The sequence below is a fragment of the Oncorhynchus gorbuscha genome, linkage group LG21, assembly GCF_021184085.1.
Source record: "Oncorhynchus gorbuscha isolate QuinsamMale2020 ecotype Even-year linkage group LG21, OgorEven_v1.0, whole genome shotgun sequence".
NCBI classification, from domain to species: Eukaryota; Metazoa; Chordata; class Actinopteri; order Salmoniformes; family Salmonidae; genus Oncorhynchus; species Oncorhynchus gorbuscha.
Genome location: NC_060193.1, coordinates 8038226 through 8055795, shown reverse-complemented (window position 1 = coordinate 8055795; position 17570 = coordinate 8038226). Strand labels below are relative to the sequence as shown.

Genomic DNA, 17570 nt, shown 5'->3' with positions numbered 1-17570 from the left:
TAATATTTCTACAACAAAAGAAATGTTTAAAAATATATATATAATAAAATACAACGTGTATTATCTATCATTTTCATTTTTTTAAATTTACTAAATCTTTTTTTTAACTAGGCAAATCAGTTAAGAACTAATTCTTATTTACAATGATGGCCTACCAACAGGCAAAAGGCCTCCTGCGGGTACGGGGCCTGATAAATATACAATATAAACATAGGACAAAACACACATCACAACACTACACAAAGAGAGACCTAAAGACAACAGCATAGCAAGGCAGCAAATCCTAATGAATCAAATGGAAAAAATCAAAGATAATCAAGTTATAGATTTTAGAGACAATAATAATTGACAATCATGTGTACATCCTAAATGCCTAAAGACGCGGTGTCGTCATTTCCCCAAAGCGTTACTGTTGGTCGGAGGAGGAGGAGGAAGAGGGAGGAAGGAGAGGAAGAGGGACTAGGGCCAAGACACGTAATTCACCCCCTTTTCTCTTGGCGCCAATCTGGCGGAGAAAAAAAAAACTATTTTGGTTTTTTTTTTTGGTCAACTTTAGTGTAATCAATCGTGAGCATATTATTTTGTAGCCAGTGGCGTTAGGTAGTTTGCTAAATCGCTGTAGCATTTTTACATAATCTTTACACCCCTTTTTCTTTCTCTCTCCCCCCCCACCAAGAAACCACATTCACTGAGCGACTAAGTTAGCAACAGCAAGACACAGCGGTCGTTTACAGAAAAACAGCGATATGGGGGTGAGTTTTGACCGTCTGTGTTTTGTGTTTGTCTCTTTTATTTTATTTTATTTGCATCAAACAAAGACTGTGTCGGATAAAATGATGAGAGGGGCGGAGGACAAAAGTCCCCAAGTGGCTATTACAAAAGCTAGCTAGGTACACAGTCCAGTAGCTAAACTCCCCCCCAAAAAATAACCCCGCTTTGTGATTGCAGTGGCTAGTTTTAACCACTATCGATTGCACCGGTTTGATTTAGATGTTGTTGTTGTTGTTGTTGTTGTTGTTGTAGGGGGACACATTGGTGCAGCGTTGTCCCGTGTGTTGTTCATGTCTGGTGCCACCGCTTAGCTTAGCTTGCTATTCAATTAGCCAGGAATCCATTTTTCTTTTCTTTTTTTTTTTAAAGAAAGGTTTCTCATCATAAATACCATAGTTAAGTTGAACCTAAACCCTGCTAACTAACCTCCTGAAGTTGTCTCACCTGTTAAGAATATATTTTGATAATGACTAGCTCGATTTATTTAATGTTTTTTAAAGAACCCAAATGCATGTATTTTAGCTGGTGTGGGAAGCAATAGCATAACTAGCTGGCTAGTTTGCCAAGTAAGGTATTAAACTAAGTTCCTGAAACGCACCTCCGGAGTTAATAACGAGGCACGTGTTCCCGATTTGCTTCCTGTGAACGAGTGAATGTTGTAGCTGGAGATCCGCTCATTGCCACATGCTGGCCATACATGTGTGTGTTCCTGTTGTTATCATACCCGTCCTTCATTGTCTACCTCTTTCGGGGCATGTAAGGTATAATAAGGCGTTGCACTTTAGTCTCTGAGTGCGCCTGTCATTTAAAACCATGCATTCGGCGTTCCGGTTGTTGTCTTTGAAACACTATTGGTGTTGTTGTACACAGGTGTACTCGTCCCTGACTTCACGCGTCATGTTCAAACGCATATGCCGCCTTCTGCTTGAAGATTGACCAACTGATATGCACCCCCCATCCCTCTCTCTCTCCCCCTCCATCTCTCCATCCCTCTCTCTCCCCCCTCCATCCCTCTCTCCTCCTCCCTCCATCCCTCTCTCCTCCTCCCTCAATCCCTCTCTCCCTCCTCCATCCCCTCTCTCCCCCTCCATCCATCTCTCTCCCCCTCCATCCATCCATCTCTCTCCCCCTCCATCCATCCATCTCTCTCTCCCCCTCCATCCATCCATCTCTCTCTCCCCCTCCATCCATCCATCTCTCTCTCCCCCTCCATCCATCTCTCTCTCCTCCATCCATCCATCTCTCTCTCCCTCCTCCATCCATCCATCTCTCTCTCCCCCTCCATCCATCCATCTCTCTCTCCCCCTCCATCCATCCATCTCTCTCTCCTCCTCCATCCATCCATCTCTCTCCCCCTCCATCCATCCATCCATCTCTCCCCCCATCCATCCATCCATCTCTCCCCCTCCATCCATCCATCCATCCATCCATCTCTCCCCTCCATCCATCCATCTCTCTCCCCCTCCATCCATCCATCCATCCATCCATCTCTCTCTCCCCCTCCATCCCTCTCTCTCTCCCCCTCCATCCTCTCTCTCTCTCCCCCTCCATCCCTCTCTCTCTCTCCCCCTCCATCCCTCTCTCCCCCTCCATCCCTCTCTCTCTCCATCCCTCTCTCCCCCTCCATCCCTCTCTCTCTCTCCATCCCTCTCTCTCTCTCCCCCTCCATCCCTCTCTCTCTCTCTCCCCCTCCATCCCTCTCTCTCTCTCTCCCCCTCCATCCCTCTCTCTCTCTCTCCCCCTCCATCCCTCTCTCTCTCTCTCCCCCTCCATCCCTCTCTCTCTCTCTCCCCCTCCATCCCTCTCTCTCTCTCTCCCCCTCCATCCCTCTCTCTCTCTCTCCATCCCTCTCTCTCTCTCCATCCCTCTCTCTCCATCCCTCTCTCTCTCTCCATCCCTCTCTCTCTCTCCATCCTCTCTCTCTCTCTCTCCCCTCCATCCCTCTCTCTCTCTCTCCCCCTCCATCCCTCTCTCTCTCTCTCCCCCTCCATCCCTCTCTCTCTCTCTCCCCCTCCATCCCTCTCTCTCTCTCTCCCCCTCCATCCCTCTCTCTCTCTCTCCCCCTCCATCTCTCTCTCTCTCCCCCATACATCCTTCTCTCTCCCCCTCCATCCCTCTCTCTCCCATCTCTCCCCCTCCATCCCTCTCTCCCCCTCCATCCCTCTCTCCCCCTCCATCCCTCTCTCCCCCCTCCATCCCTCTCTCCCCCTCCATCCTTCTCTCTTCCATCCCTCTCTCTCCCATCTCTCCCCCTCCATCCCTCTCTCCCCCCTCTCCAGAGGAAGTCAAACAAAGCGAAGGAGAAGAAGCAGGCTCGTCTGGCGGAGAGGGCAGCCATGGATGCAGTGTGTGCCAAGGTGGACGCAGCCAATAAGGTGAGGGGACAGAGGGTAGGGGACCAATAAGGTGAGGGGACAGAGGGTAGGGGACCAATAAGGTGAGGGGACAGAGGGTAGGGGACCAATAAGGTGAGGGGACAGAGGGTAGGGGACCAATAAGGTGAGGGGACAGAGGGTAGGGGACCAATAAGGTGAGGGGACAGAGGGTAGGGGACCAATAAGGTGAGGGGACAATAAGGTGAGGGGACAGGGTAGGGGACCAATAAGGTGAGGGGACAGAGGGTAGGGGACCAATAAGGTGAGGGGACAGAGGGTAGGGGACCAATAAGGTGAGGGGACAGAGGGTAGGGGACCAATAAGGTGAGGGGACAGAGGGTAGGGGACCAATAAGGTGAGGGGACAGAGGGTAGGGGACCAATAAGGTGAGGGGACAGAGGGTAGGGGACCAATAAGGTGAGGGGACAGAGGGTAGGGGACCAATAAGGTGAGGGGACAGAGGGTAGGGGACCAATAAGGTGAGGGGACAGAGGGTAGGGGACCAATAAGGTGAGGGGACAGAGGGTAGGGGACCAATAAGGTGAGGGGACAGAGGGTAGGGGACCAATAAGTTGACTGACTTTCAGTGATTAGTATTTTTTTTTCCACCTTTATTTAACCAGGTAGGCCAGTTCTCATTTACAACTGCGACCTGGTCAAGATAAAAGCAAAGCAGTTCGACACAAACAACAACGACAGAGTTACACATGGAATAAACAAGAGTACAGTCAATAACACAATAGGAAAAACATCTATATACAGTATGTACAAATGAGGTAAGATAAGGCAATAAATAGGCCATAGTGGTGAAATAATTACAATTTAGCAATGAAATACTGAAGTGATAGATGTGCAGAAGATGATGTGCACGTATAGATCCTGGGGTGAAAAGGAGCAAAAAATAAATAAATAACAGTATGGGGATGAGGGAGTTGGATGGGCTATTTACAGATGGGCTATGTACAGGTGCAGTGATCTGTGAGCTGCTCTGACAGCTGATGTTTAAAGTTAGTGAGGGAGGTAAGAGTCTCCAGCTTCAGTGATTTTTGCAGTTTGTTTCAGTCATTGGCAGCAGAGAACTAGAAGTAAAGGAGGAATTGGCTTTGGAATATACCTGCTGGAGCGCGTGCTACGGTGGGTGTTGCTATGGTGACCAGTGAGATATACCTGCTGGAGCGCGTGCTACGGGTGGGTGTTGCTATGGTGACCAGTGAGATATACCTGCTGGAGCGCGTGCTACGGGTGGTTGTTGCTATGGTGACCAGTGAGATATACCTGCTGGAGCGCGTGCTACGGGTGGGTGTTGCTATGGTGACCAGTGAGATATACCTGCTGGAGCGCGTGCTACGGGTGGGTGTTGCTATGGTGACCAGTGAGATATACCTGCTGGAGCGCGTGCTACGGGTGGGTGCTGCTATGGTGACCAGTGAGATATACCTGCTGGAGCGCGTGCTACGGGTGGGTGTTGCTATGGTGACCAGTGAGATATACCTGCTGGAGCGCGTGCTACGGGTGGGTGTTGCTATGGTGACCAGTGAGATATACCTGCTGGAGCGTGTGCTACGGGTGGGTGTTGCTATGGTGACCAGTGAGATATACCTGCTGGAGCGCGTGCTACGGGTGGGTGCTGCTATGGTGACCAGTGAGATATACCTGCTGGAGCGCGTGCTACGGGTGGGTGCTGCTATGGTGACCAGTGAGATATACCTGCTGGAGCGCGTGCTACGGGTGGGTGCTGCTATGGTGACCAGTGAGATATACCTGCTGGGGTGGGTGCTGCTATGGTGACCAGTGAGATATACCTGCTGTGGTTTTGGTGACAAAATGGATGGCACTGTGATAGACTGCACCCAATTTGTTGAGTAGAGTGTTGGAGGCTATTTTGTAAATGACATCACCGAAGTCAAGGATCGGTAGGATAGTCAGTTTTACGAAAGGTAAAACGGCATGAGTGAAGGAGGCTTCGTTGCGAAATAGGAAGCCGATTCTAGATTTAATTTAATGTGAGTCTGGAAGGAGAGTTTACATTCTAACCAGACATCTAGGTATTTGTGCTTGTCCACATATTCAGAACCGTCCTGAGTAGTGATGCTGGACGGGCGGGCAGGTGCGGGCAGCGATCGTTAGAAGAGCATGCATTTAGTTTTACTTGCGTTTAAGAGCAGTTGGGGGCCACGGAAGGAGAGTTGTATGGCATTGAAGCTCGTCTGGAGGTTTGTTAATACGGTGCCCAAAAAAGGGCCTGAAGTATACGGGTGTCGTCTGCGTAGAGGTGGATCAGAGACTCACCAGCATCAAGAGCGACATCATTGATGTATACAGAGAAAAGAGTCGGCCTGAGAATTGAACCCTGTGGCACCCCCATAGAGACTGCCAGAGGTCTAGACAACAGGCCCTCCGATTTGACACACTGAACTCTATCAGAGAAGTAGTTGGTGAACCAGGCGAGGCAATCATTTGAGAAACCAAGGCTGTTGAGTCTGCCGATAAGAATGTGGTGGTTGACAGAGTCGAAAGCCTTGGCCAGATCAATGAATACGGCTGCACAGTAATGTCCCTTATCGATGGCGGTTATAATGTCGTTTAGTACCTTGAGCGTGGCTGAGGTGCACCCATGACCGGCTCGGAAACCAGATTTCATAGTGGAGATGGTACTGTGGGATTCGAAATGGTCGGTAATCTGTTTGTTAACTTGGCTTTCAAAGACCTTAAGGGCAGGGCAGGATAGATACAGGTCTGTAGCAGTTTGGGTCTAGAGTGTCCCCCCCCTTTGAAGAGGGGGATGACTGCGGCAGCTTTCCAATCTTTGGGGATCTCAGACGATACGGAAGAGAGGTTGAACAGGCTAGTAATAGGGGTTGCAACAATTTCGGCAGATAATTCTAGAAAGAGAGGGTCCAGATTGTCTAGCCCAGCTGATTTGTAGGGGTCCAGATTTTGCAGCTCTTTCAGAAATCAGTTATTTGGCTGAAGGAGAAATGGGGGAGGCTTATACAAGTTTCTGTGTGGGGTGCAGGGCTGTTGACCGGGGTAGGGGAAGCCAGGTGGAAAGCATGGCCTGTTGTTGGATGATGAGCATTTTTCTACCTCCTCAACACTATTGGTCACGCCCCTCCCCCGGACCTTCTTCCCCCCTTCCCCGGACCTTCTTCCCCCTCCCCGGACCTTCTTCCCTACCCTTCCCTTTCGACCGTTTACCCCCCCCCCCCCGACCTTCTTTTAACCATTTTGAAAGGGAGGTTTGGACAGGTGTGAGGAATCAAGGAAAGATATTAATTGAAAAAGAGCTCCAGTTTTTCATGATTGTGTGACTGCATCTGACTGTAGCTCATACGTTTCTCTCTCTGTTTCTCTCTCTGTTTCTCTCTCTGTGTCGGTGTCTGTCTCTGTGTCGGTGTCTGTCTCTGTGTCGGTGTCTGTCTCTGTGTCGGTGTCTGTCTCTGTGTCGGTGTCTGTCTCTGTGTCGGTGTCTGTCTCTGTGTCGGTGTCTGTCTCTGTGTCGGTGTCTGTCTCTGTGTCGGTGTCTGTCTCTGTGTCGGTGTCTGTCTCTGTGTCGGTGTCTGTCTCTGTGTCGGTGTCTGTCTCTGTGTCGGTGTGTCTCTCTGTCTCTCTCTGTGTCTCTCTGTCTCTCTCTGTGTCTCTCTGTCTCTCTCTGTGTCTCTCTGTCTCTCTCTGTCTCTCTCTGTCTCTCTCTGTGTCTCTCTCTGTCTCTCTCTGTGTCTCTCTCTGTCTCTGTGTGTCTCGCTCTGTCTCTGTGTCGGTGTCTGTCTCTGTGTCTCTGTGTGTCTCTCTCCTCTCTCTGTGTCTCTGTGTGTCTCGCTCTGTCTCTGTGTCTCTCTGTCTCTGTCTCTCTCTCTGTGTCTCTGTGTGTCTCGCTCTGTCGCTGTGTCTCTCTGTCTCTCTCTCTCTCTCCTGTCTCTGTGTGTCTCTGTGTCTCTCTGTCTCTGTCTCTCTCCTCCCACAGCTGGACGACCCTTTGGCTGCTTTCCCAGTCTTCAAAAAGTATGACAGAAACGGGTAAGAGATTGTCCACCTCTATTACTATGGGTGTTATCTGGCTGATAAGTGTCCACTGACTCTGGCTGATAAACAGAGATTGCTCAGCTAACTGCTCTATTGATCTTCCAGATTGAATCTCCAGATCGAGTGTAAGAGGGTGTCCACTCTCAACCCCATGTCTGTGGAGTGGGCCTACGAGCTGACCCGGACCAACATGCAAACACTGTAAGGAGGGAGGAGTGCTGTCATTGGGGTGATGGTGAAGGGCGTGCTTACTACAGGTTTTCGGAAGAGGCTTTACAATGTTTTTGGAGGAGAACGACCACGAGGTGGTCCGTTCTCTGATGACTATAGAACAGGACATTGTACTCCAAAATAAAATGACGACAACTAAAATACAACCCCCCCCCCCTTTCCAGACATGAGGCCAATAACACACTGTCCATATTATCAGTGTTCAGAGCGTTATCACCTGATGTGGCTAGAAATAAATGGGCTTGACCGTCTGCATGTACCCCACTGTGCTAATCATTAGCTAGATCAACTCTATCAACAAGCTAGCCTAAAGTTTAGTTAGCCCCCCCCGCTGCTAAAAACGCTGCTTCTAAAATGTCTTGGACTTGATAAATAAGTATAGTATAGTAACACTAGGAAGCTCAGTGATCCTCTTTTTCAAAATTGATTTCGAAGGAGTTTCTTGCCATGGCATTGACTGTTGTGTACAATGACTGGAATGAATATTCCTCTCCGTGTGTGGTACTGTAATTTGAATGCTCCCGGAGAGGAATATTATTTTGTCGCGTGAAGTGCGACAGGCTGAACAACTGAATTGGTCAATTATTCTGCTATGGGCTTGTCTGATTTTTTTGTGCTATAAATTACTTATGTTGTTGGTTCTGGAAATTCAAATAACTCAAGGTACCGGCGTCTCGGATCAGGCGGTACCCAGCCCGATTTAACTCCTGCTAACAGTCTTTACCCAATCACAACAAACTACTCACATTCCATCCAATCACGTAGGTCAGTGCTTGACATCTGACCTCTATGCTGCAGGTATGAGCAAAGCGAGTGGGGATGGAAGGAGAGAGAAAAGAGGGATGAGATGAAAGACGAGAGGGCGTGGTATCTGCTGGCTCGAGACACAGACTCCTCCCCCGTGGCCTTCTCTCACTTCCGATTCGATGTCGAGTGCGGGGAGGAGGTGCTATACTGGTAAGGGGGTTGTCACGGTCTCCTTTTACAGGAAGTGGCACTGACTGTTACTATAGCCACAGAGAGAGTGACCCAGATATTTTGCTGGGTGTGTTTATGTGAACCGTCCCGTCGACGTTTCCACTCACTACCAAATACAGCCTTGCAAAGGTAACTGGTGTTTTTCCTATTTTGTTGCATTACAACCTGTAAATTTAAATCAGATTTTTTATTTGGATTTCATGTAATGGACATTACACAATAGTCCAAATTGGTGACATGAAATGAAAAAAATATCTTGTTTCTAAAAAAATTAATATATATTTTTTTTAAATGTAAGTTTTTAAAAACGGAAACGTGGTGTGTGTATATGTATTCATCCCCTTTGCTATGGAGCTCCTAAAATAAGATCTGGTGCAAACAATTACCTTCAGAAGTCACATAATTAATTAAAGTCCACCTGTGTGCAATCTAAGTGTCACATGAGCTCAGTGTATGTATACACCTGTTCTGAAAGGCCCCAGTGTCTGCAGTACCACCAAGCAAGCGGCACCATGAAGACCAAGGAGCTCTCCAAACAGGTCAGGGACAAAGTTGTGGAGAAGTACAGATCAGGTTTGGGTTATAAAAAATAAATAAAATGTCAGAAACTTTGAACATCCCACGGAGCACCGTTTAAATCCATTATTAAAACATGGAAAGGATATGGCACCACAACAAACCTGCCAAGAGAGGAGAGGACCGCCCACCAGAACTCACGGACCAGGCAAGAGAGGGCCGCCCACCAGAACTCACAGACCAGGCAGGAGAGGACTGCCCACCAGAACTCACGGACCTGACAAGAGAGGGCCACCCACCAGAACTCACGGACCAGGCATGGAGGGCATTAATCAGAGAGTCAACAAAGAGACCACAGATAACTCTGATGGAGCTGCAAAGCTCCACAACGGAGATTGGAGTATCTGTCCATAGGACCACTTTAAGCCATGCACTCCACAGAGCTGGGCTTTGTGGAAGATTGGCCAGAAAAAAAGCCATTGCTTAATTAAATAAAAAAAATAAGCAAATGTTTGGTGTTGGCCAAAAGGCATGTAGGAGACTCCATAAACATATGGAAGAAGGTGCTCTGGTCAGAGGAGACTACAATTGAGCTTTTTGGACATTAAGGAAATCGCTATGTCTGGCACAAACCCAACACCTCTCATCACCCCGAAATTACTATCCCCACAGTGAAGCATGGTGGTGGCAGCATCATGCTATGGGGATGTTTTTCATCGGCAGGGACTAGGAAACGGGTCAGAATTGAAGGAATGATGGATGGTGCTAAATACAGGGAAATTCTTGAGGGAAACCTGTTTGTTTTCCAGGGATTTAAGACTGGGACGGAGGTTCACCTCCCAGCAGGACAATGACTCTAAGCATACTGCTAAAGCAACACTCGAGTGGTTTAAGGGGAGACATTTAAATGTCTTGGAATGGCCTAGACCTGAATCCAATTGAGAATCTGTGGTATGACTTAAAGATTGCTGTACACCAGCGGAACCCATCCAACTTGAATGAGCTGGAGCAGTTTTGCTTTGAACAATGCCAAGCTTATAGAGACATACCCCAAGAGACTTGCAGTTGTAATTGCTGCAAAATGTGGCTCTACAAAATATTGACTTTGGGGGGATTGAATAGTTATGTACACAAGTTTTGTATTATTTCAGTTTTTTTTTTCACAAATATTTTGCATTTTCAAAATATAAAAAAATATTTTTTAATTCCAGGTTGTAAAGCAACAAAAAATGAAAAATGCCAAGAGGGTGAATACTTTGGCAAGGCAATGTGGTGATGAGAGGAAGCCCTGTGGTGATGAGAGGAAGCCCAGTGGTGATGAGAGGAAGCCCAGTGGTGATGAGAGGAAGCCCAGTGGTGATGAGAGGAAGCCCAGTGGTGATGAGAGGAAGCCCAGTGGTGATGAGAGGAAGCCCTGTGGTGATGAGAGGAAGCCCAGTGGTGATGAGAGGAAGCCCAGTGGTGATGAGAGGAAGCCCAGTGGTGATGAGAGGAAGCCCAGTGGTGATGAGAGGAAGCCCAGTGGTGATGAGAGGAAGCCCAGTGGTGGTGAGAGGAAGCCCAGTGGTGGTGAGAGGAAGCCCAGTGGTGGTGAGAGGAAGCCCAGTGGTGATGAGAGGAAGCCCAGTGGTGATGAGAGGAAGCCCAGTGGTGATGAGAGGAAGCCCAGTGGTGATGAGAGGAAGCCCAGTGGTGGTGATGAGAGGAAGCCCAGTGGTGATGAGAGGAAGCCCAGTGGTGATGAGAGGAAGCCCAGTGGTGATGAGAGGAAGCCCAGTGGTGATGAGAGGAAGCCCAGTGGTGATGAGAGGAAGCCCAGTGGTGATGAGAGGAAGCCCAGTGGTGATGAGAGGAAGCCCAGTGGTGATGAGAGGAAGCCCAGTGGTGATGAGAGGAAGCCCAGTGGTGATGAGAGGAAGCCCAGTGGTGATGAGAGGAAGCCCAGTGGTGATGAGAGGAAGCCCAGTGGTGATGAGAGGAAGCCCAGTGGTGATGAGAGGAAGCCCAGTGGTGATGAGAGGAAGCCCAGTGGTGCCCAGTGGAGAGGAAGCCCAGTGGTGATGAGAGGAAGCCCAGTGGTGGTGAGAGGAAGCCCAGTGGTGGTGAGAGGAAGCCCAGTGGTGATGAGAGGAAGCCCAGTGGTGATGAGAGGAAGCCCAGTGGTGATGAGAGGAAGCCCAGTGGTGATGAGAGGAAGCCCTGTGGTGATGAGGAAGCCCAGTGGTGATGAGAGGAAGCCCAGTGGTGATGAGAGGAAGCCCAGTGGTGATGAGAGGAAGCCCTGTGGTGATGAGAGGAAGCCCTGTGGTGATGAGAGGAAGCCCTGTGGTGATGAGAGGAAGCCCAGTGGTTGGCAGTGGGAGAAGATGGAGCGAGATGGATTTTGGCCAACATTCTGCACATTTTCCCATCCATAAAACATTTGCTCTCAATGCAATTTTTGGTTTCCAAAAACTGTAATCTGTTATGAACAGTGGATAAACAGTTTTTTTATTAAAATATATTTATTTATTTATTTTAATAAAAAACTTTGGCAAAGGATAAAGTCAACAAAAGTTTTCTTTGAGTGCAAGAGTGAATTGAGTTAATGCACACTTCAGAGTAGGTCTTCCCTAGCGGAAATACGCAAATATATGCTAGAATGTGCCAATAGGATCTCACTAGCTCGTGCTTGGCTCTGCCCACTTCCTTGCTTGGCTCTGCCCACTTCCTTGCTTGGCTCTGCCCACTTCCTTGCTTGGCTCTGCCCACTAGGATTCATTTGCTCTCATTGGAAACAACTGGCCCATCTTGGGTTAGTTATTAGCATCTTTGCTATAGCTAGTAGTATTGAAATGTTATTGTATAGTACAGTTTACTTTTTTGTTTATTTAAAAAAAAAAATGTTTTAATGTTTCGTTGTCTGAGGCTCCTGTCCTATGGTGATCTCCTGTTCTGCAGTGTGTGAGGCAGCTTGTTCAAGTAAACCCCCTGAGCAGGACACTAGTCTGTCGAAAGAACCTTTTGCTTCATTACATCTTGTAAATGTGAGCACACGTGAGGGGGGGGGAATCCCCCTCCAACTGGTAATTACTTGTTGGTAATATCCCCCCCTTTTTGAGTCTTTGATACGACTTAACCCGGGGTTGAACCTCGACCAGTGGTGTTGTTGATGTGTGTTGTGTTTTTGTAGTTATGAGGTCCAGCTGGAGAGTAGGGTGAGGAGGAAAGGACTGGGCAAGTTCCTCATCCAGATACTACAGCTCATCGCCAACAGGTACAGTACATAACAAAACTATTCATCGCAACGTGCAACAATTTACAATTTTTTTTTTTTCTGAGTTCATGGAAGGAAATCAGTCAATGGAAATACATTCATTAGGCCCTAATGGACGGGGGGGGGTATGGATTTCTTTGTGGGGGGGGGGGGTGGCCTAGTGATTACAGCGTTGGACTTGTAACCGAAAGGTTGCACGATCGAATCTCCCGTGCTGACGAGGTAAAAATCTGTCGTTCTGCCCCTGAACAAGGCAGTTAACCCACTGCTCCTCGAACCAACATTGTAAATAAGAATTTGTTCCTAACTGACTTGCCTAGTTAAAATAAATGTGAAATAAATCTATGGATTTCACATGTTGCGTTTATATTTTTGCTCCGTGTATTTACACTATCATTGTGTTTATATTTTTGCTCCGTGTATATACACTATCATTGTGTTTATATTTTTGCTCCGTGTATATACACTATCATTGTGTTTATATTTTTGCTCCGTGTATATACACTATCATTGTGTTTATATTTTTGCTCCGTGGATATACACTATCATTGTGTTTATATTTTTGCTCCGTGTATATACACTATCATTTGGCCTGCCTTGTGACATCACCAGGTGGTAAAGAAGTTAACAGACCAATAGGAAAGAGTTCTAAACTATGGACAGATTTGCTTTAAGTTTCAAACTAAACTGAACAAAAATATAAATAAAACATGTAAAGTGTTGGTTTCATGAGATGAAATATTAAAAGATCCCAGATATGTTCCAGATGCACAAACAACTGATTTCCCTCAGATTTTTCCATCCCTGTTAGTGAGTGTCCCTCCTTTGCGGAGATAATCCACCCACCTGACAGGTGTGGCATATCAAGGAGCTGATTAAAACGGCATCATCATCATTACACAGGTGCACCTTCTGCTGGGACAATAAAAGGCCACTTTAAAATGTACAGTTTAGTCACACAACACAATGCAACAGATGTCTCAAGTTGAGGGAGCGTGCAATTGGCATGCTGACTGCAGGAATGTCCACCAGAGCTGTTGCCAGAGGATTAAATGTTCATTCCTCTACCATAAGCCACGTCCAATGTTTTTTAGAGAATTTGGCAGTAGGTCCAACCGGTCTCACAACTGCAGACCACGTGTAAACACGTTAGCCCAGGACCTACACATCCGGCTTCTTCTCCTGTGGGATCGTCGGAGGGGATGTGCTGAATAGTATTTATGTCTGTAATAAAGCCTTTCTGTGGTGGAAAAACTCATTCTTATTGGGTGGGCCTGGCTCCCAAGTGGGTGGGCCTATGCCCTCCAGGGCCCACCCATTGCTACACCCATGCCCAGTCATGTGAAATCCATAGATTATGGCCAAGTTAATTTTAAAGAAATAAGTTAACTCAGTAAAAACAGACATTTTTCCATGTTGCATTTATTTTTGTTCAATGTAGTTCCTCATCCATATACTGTAACCCATCACCAACTCTCTGCCTCTCTCGCTCTCTCTGCCTCTCTCGCTCTCTCTGCCTCTCTCGCTCTCTCTGCCTCTCTCGCTCTCTCTGCCTCTCTCGCTCTCTGCCTCTCTCGCTCTCGCTCTCTCTCTCTGCCTCTCTCGCTCTCTCTCTCTGCCTCTCTCGCTCTCTCTCTCTGCCTCTCTTGCTCTCTCTCTCTGCCTCTCTTGCTCTCTCTCTCTGCCTCTCTTGCTCTCTCTCTCTGCCTCTCTTGCTCTCTCTCTCTGCCTCTCTTGCTCTCTCTCTGCCTCTCTTGCTCTCTCTCTGCCTCTCTTGCTCTCTCTCTCTGCCTCTCTTGCTCTCTCTCTCTCTCTCTCTGCCTCTCTCGCTCTCTCTCTTTGCCTCTCTCTCTGCCTCGCTCTCTCTGCCTCGCTCTCTCTCTCTCTGCCTCTCTCTCTCTCTCTCTCTGCCTCTCTCGCTCTCTCTCTCTCTCTCTGCCTCTCTCGCTCTCTCTCTCTCTCTCTCTCTGCCTCTCTCGCTCTCTCTCTCTGCCTCTCTCGCTCTCTCTCTGCCTCTTTCGCTCTCTCTCTCTCTCTCTCTCTCTCTGCCTCTCTCGCGCTCTCTCTCTCTCTCTCTCTGCCTCGCTCGCTCGCTCTCTCTCGCTCTCTCTCTCTCTCTCTGCCTCTCTCGCTCTCTCTCTCTCTCTCTCTGCCTCTCTCGCTCGCTCTCTATCTCTCTCTCTCTCTCTCTCTGCCTCTCTCGCTCGCTCTCTCTCGCTCTCTCTGCCTCTCTCGCTCGCTCTCTCTGCCTCTCTCGCTCTCTCTCTCTCTGCCTCTCTCGCGCTCTCTCTCTCTGCCTCTAGCACACAGATGAAGAAGGTGATGTTAACAGTATTCAAACACAACCACGGGGCGTACCAGTTCTTCAGAGAAGCTTTACAGTAGGTTTCTATAGCAACATCAACAGCTGCTTCTCAGCGTGTACAAACATGATTTTGTTCTTTTAGAGATCACTGTTGGTGCTGTACTCAACCCACTCTTCCCTTCTTCTTCTTTCTACCACCCTTTTATCCCTCACCAGGTTCGATATCGACGACACCTCCCCCAGTATGTCTGGTTGTTGTGGCGACGACTGCACCTATGAGATCCTGTCGCGGCGGACCAAACATGCCGAGGCCCAAGCAGAGGCCCAGGGGCACAGCCACGGTGGAGGAGGGCACTGTGGAGGCTGCTGCCACTGAGGGAGCCTGTTCCTATTTCACCACTTCCTGCCCACTTCCTGGTCCCACGCTCTAGAAGCTGCCCCTCGTCCGCTTCTCTGCTCATGAGTCATTACTGTACACAACCTCCAAACGCCCCAAAATCCCTGGCCCCCTCTATATCCCACCCTATCTCTCATCCGTATCCCTCTCTTTCTCTCTCATCCGTATCCCTCTCTTTCTCTCTCATCCGTATCCCTCTCTTTCTCTCTCATCCGTATCCCTCTTTCTCTCTCATCCGTATCCCTCTTTCTCTCTCATCCGTATCCCTCTCTTTCTCTCTCATCCGTATCCCTCTCTTTCTCTCTCATCCCTATCCCTCGCTTTCTCTCTCATCCCTATCCCTCGCTTTCTCTCTCATCCCTATCCCTCGCTTTCTCTCTCATCCCTATCCCTCGCTTTCTCTCTCATCCCTATCCCTCGCTTTCTCTCTCATCCCTATCCCTCGCTTTCTCTCTCATCCCTATCCCTCGCTTTCTCTCTCATCCCTATCCCTCGCTTTCTCTCTCATCCCTATCCCTCGCTTTCTCTCTCATCCCTATCCCTCGCTTTCTCTCTCATCCCTATCCCTCGCTTTCTCTCTCATCCCTATCCCTCGCTTTCTCTCTCATCCCTATCCCTCGCTTTCTCTCTCATCCCTATCCCTCGCTTTCTCTCTCATCCCTATCCCTCGCTTTCTCTCTCATCCCTATCCCTCGCTTTCTCTCTCATCCCTATCCCTCGCTTTCTCTCTCATCCCTATCCCTCGCTTTCTCTCTCATCCCTATCCCTCGCTTTCTCTCTCATCCCTATCCCTCGCTTTCTCTCTCATCCCTATCCCTCGCTTTCTCTCTCATCCCTATCCCTCGCTTTCTCTCTCTCTCTCTCTCTCCTCTCTCTCTCTCTTCCCCAGAGCCTCTGATCCGTTTCAGTTGATCTTCTACAGTATTTTTAAATGCTGTCTGATGGCAGGAACACCCGTTGTTCCTACATTTTTGTAGAGCGACGTGAGAGATTCATATATACACATTACCAGTCAAAAGTTAAGGACGCCTGATCATTTGAGGGTTTTTCTTAATTCATTTTTTTTTTAAATTAAAGTTCTACGTTGAAGAATAATAGTGAAGACATCACTACTATGAAGTAACACATATGGATTCATGTAGTAACCTGATTCCCGCCTTCTCCTCTGGACAGTTGATGTTGAGATGCGTCTGTTACTTTAAACTCTGAAGCATTTATTTGGGCTGCGTGAATCAGGCTGGTAACTAATGAACTCATCCTCTGCAGCAGAGGTAACTCTGCGTCTTCCTTTAATGTGGCGGTCCTCATGAGAGCCAGTTTCATCATAGCGCTTGATGGTTTTTGCGACTGTACTTGAAGAAACTTTCAAAGTTCCGTATTGACTGACCTTCATGTCTTAAAGTAATGATGGACTGTCGTTTCTCTTTGCTTATTTGAGCTGTTCTTGCCATAATATGGACTTGGTCTTTTACCAAATAGGGCTATCTTCTGTATACCAACCCTACCTGGTCACAACACAACAGATGGGCTGAAACACATTAAGAAGGAAATAAATTCCACAAATTCACTTTTAACAAGACACACCTGTTAATTGAAATGCATTCCAGGTGACTTCCTCATGATCTGGTTGAGAGAATGCCAAGCGTATGCAAAGCTGTCATCAAGGAAAAGGATGGATACTTTGAAGAATCTCAAATATGAAATATATTTTTTGGTTACCGTGTGTTATTTCATAGTTTTGATTTCTTCACTATTATTCAACAATGTAGAATTTTATTTTTTATTTTATAAATAATGAAACCCTGGACTGACTTAGGTGTCAACTTTTGACTAGTACTATATATATACACACACACGCAGTACCATATATATAATATAGTGCACTACTTTTAAACAGGGCCGTAGGGTAGTAATTGTTGCCATCTCTGTTATGTACAGAAACCTTCAGGGTGTAGTGGCTGGCAGATCTGGGTTGCCAGATTGAAGGGTTTCACATATAGACACTAGAAACCCACCTCTGTGCTGTGTGTCTGTATCCCACATGGCATGCTAATGCCCATAGGTCTCTGGTTAAATGTAGTGCACTAAGGAATAGGGTTCTATTTGGGATGTCTCCCCAGTGACCGGGAAGATACTCAACACTGGCATCTCACCCAGGCTCGAAGTTTAATGCTTTATTAAAACGACAAAAGAAACAACAACAAAAAAACGTTGACATTTTTTTTCCTTGTGCATTGTATAAAGATAAACTGTCAGGTAAGTACAATCACTCGTTTTGCTTTCTACTTTCCAACCAGATAATATTCTACAGACCATGTCTGTCTCAGGTTCAAATCCCAACACTAACAACCATCTCTTCGTGTTTCTTAGCAACTATGTTACGGTCAAATAGTTTGGGGGGGGGGGGGGGGGAAGAAGACGCCCCTAACCACAGATCTAGTATCAGATTTCCCAACCTCAAATTTTTACTTTGTCCTGGACTAAAAAAAAAAAAGAATGCTTTTTAAATCCAGGACTAGGCTTAATCTCGGTCTTGGAAACCGGCCCAGGGGGAGTGACAACGTTCCTCACCTGAGATCCGCGGTTAGTTAGGGCATATAAATGGAAGTCCTAAAATGGTCATAGGCTTCTTCTAGAAATCCTATTTTTATAGGTCAGAGGCAACTTGTTTTAGCACCAACTCTGTTGGGACGTGGGGGCAGGGTGGTTAGGGTTCTG

The 17570-nt window shown here is 47.5% G+C and overlaps 1 protein-coding gene across 2 annotated transcripts; it reads left to right on the top strand.

The window, feature by feature from the left end:
- The first annotated feature begins 406 nt into the window (after window positions 1-406).
- naa40 (N-alpha-acetyltransferase 40, NatD catalytic subunit) lies at window positions 407-15097 on the top strand. Of its 2 annotated transcripts, XM_046319427.1 has the most exons (9): window positions 407-474; window positions 677-752; window positions 3051-3146; window positions 7111-7163; window positions 7275-7370; window positions 8199-8357; window positions 12067-12150; window positions 14454-14531; window positions 14672-15097. In XM_046319427.1, exons 2-9 carry the CDS (start codon window positions 747-749, stop codon window positions 14829-14831), a joined length of 732 nt encoding a protein of 243 aa, XP_046175383.1. In that variant the 5' UTR covers window positions 407-474; window positions 677-746; the 3' UTR covers window positions 14832-15097. The 2 variants fall into 2 exon arrangements, with proteins under 2 accessions (XP_046175383.1, XP_046175382.1); XM_046319426.1 differs by having other exon boundaries at window positions 424-752.
- The last annotated feature ends 2473 nt before the right edge of the window (window positions 15098-17570 follow it).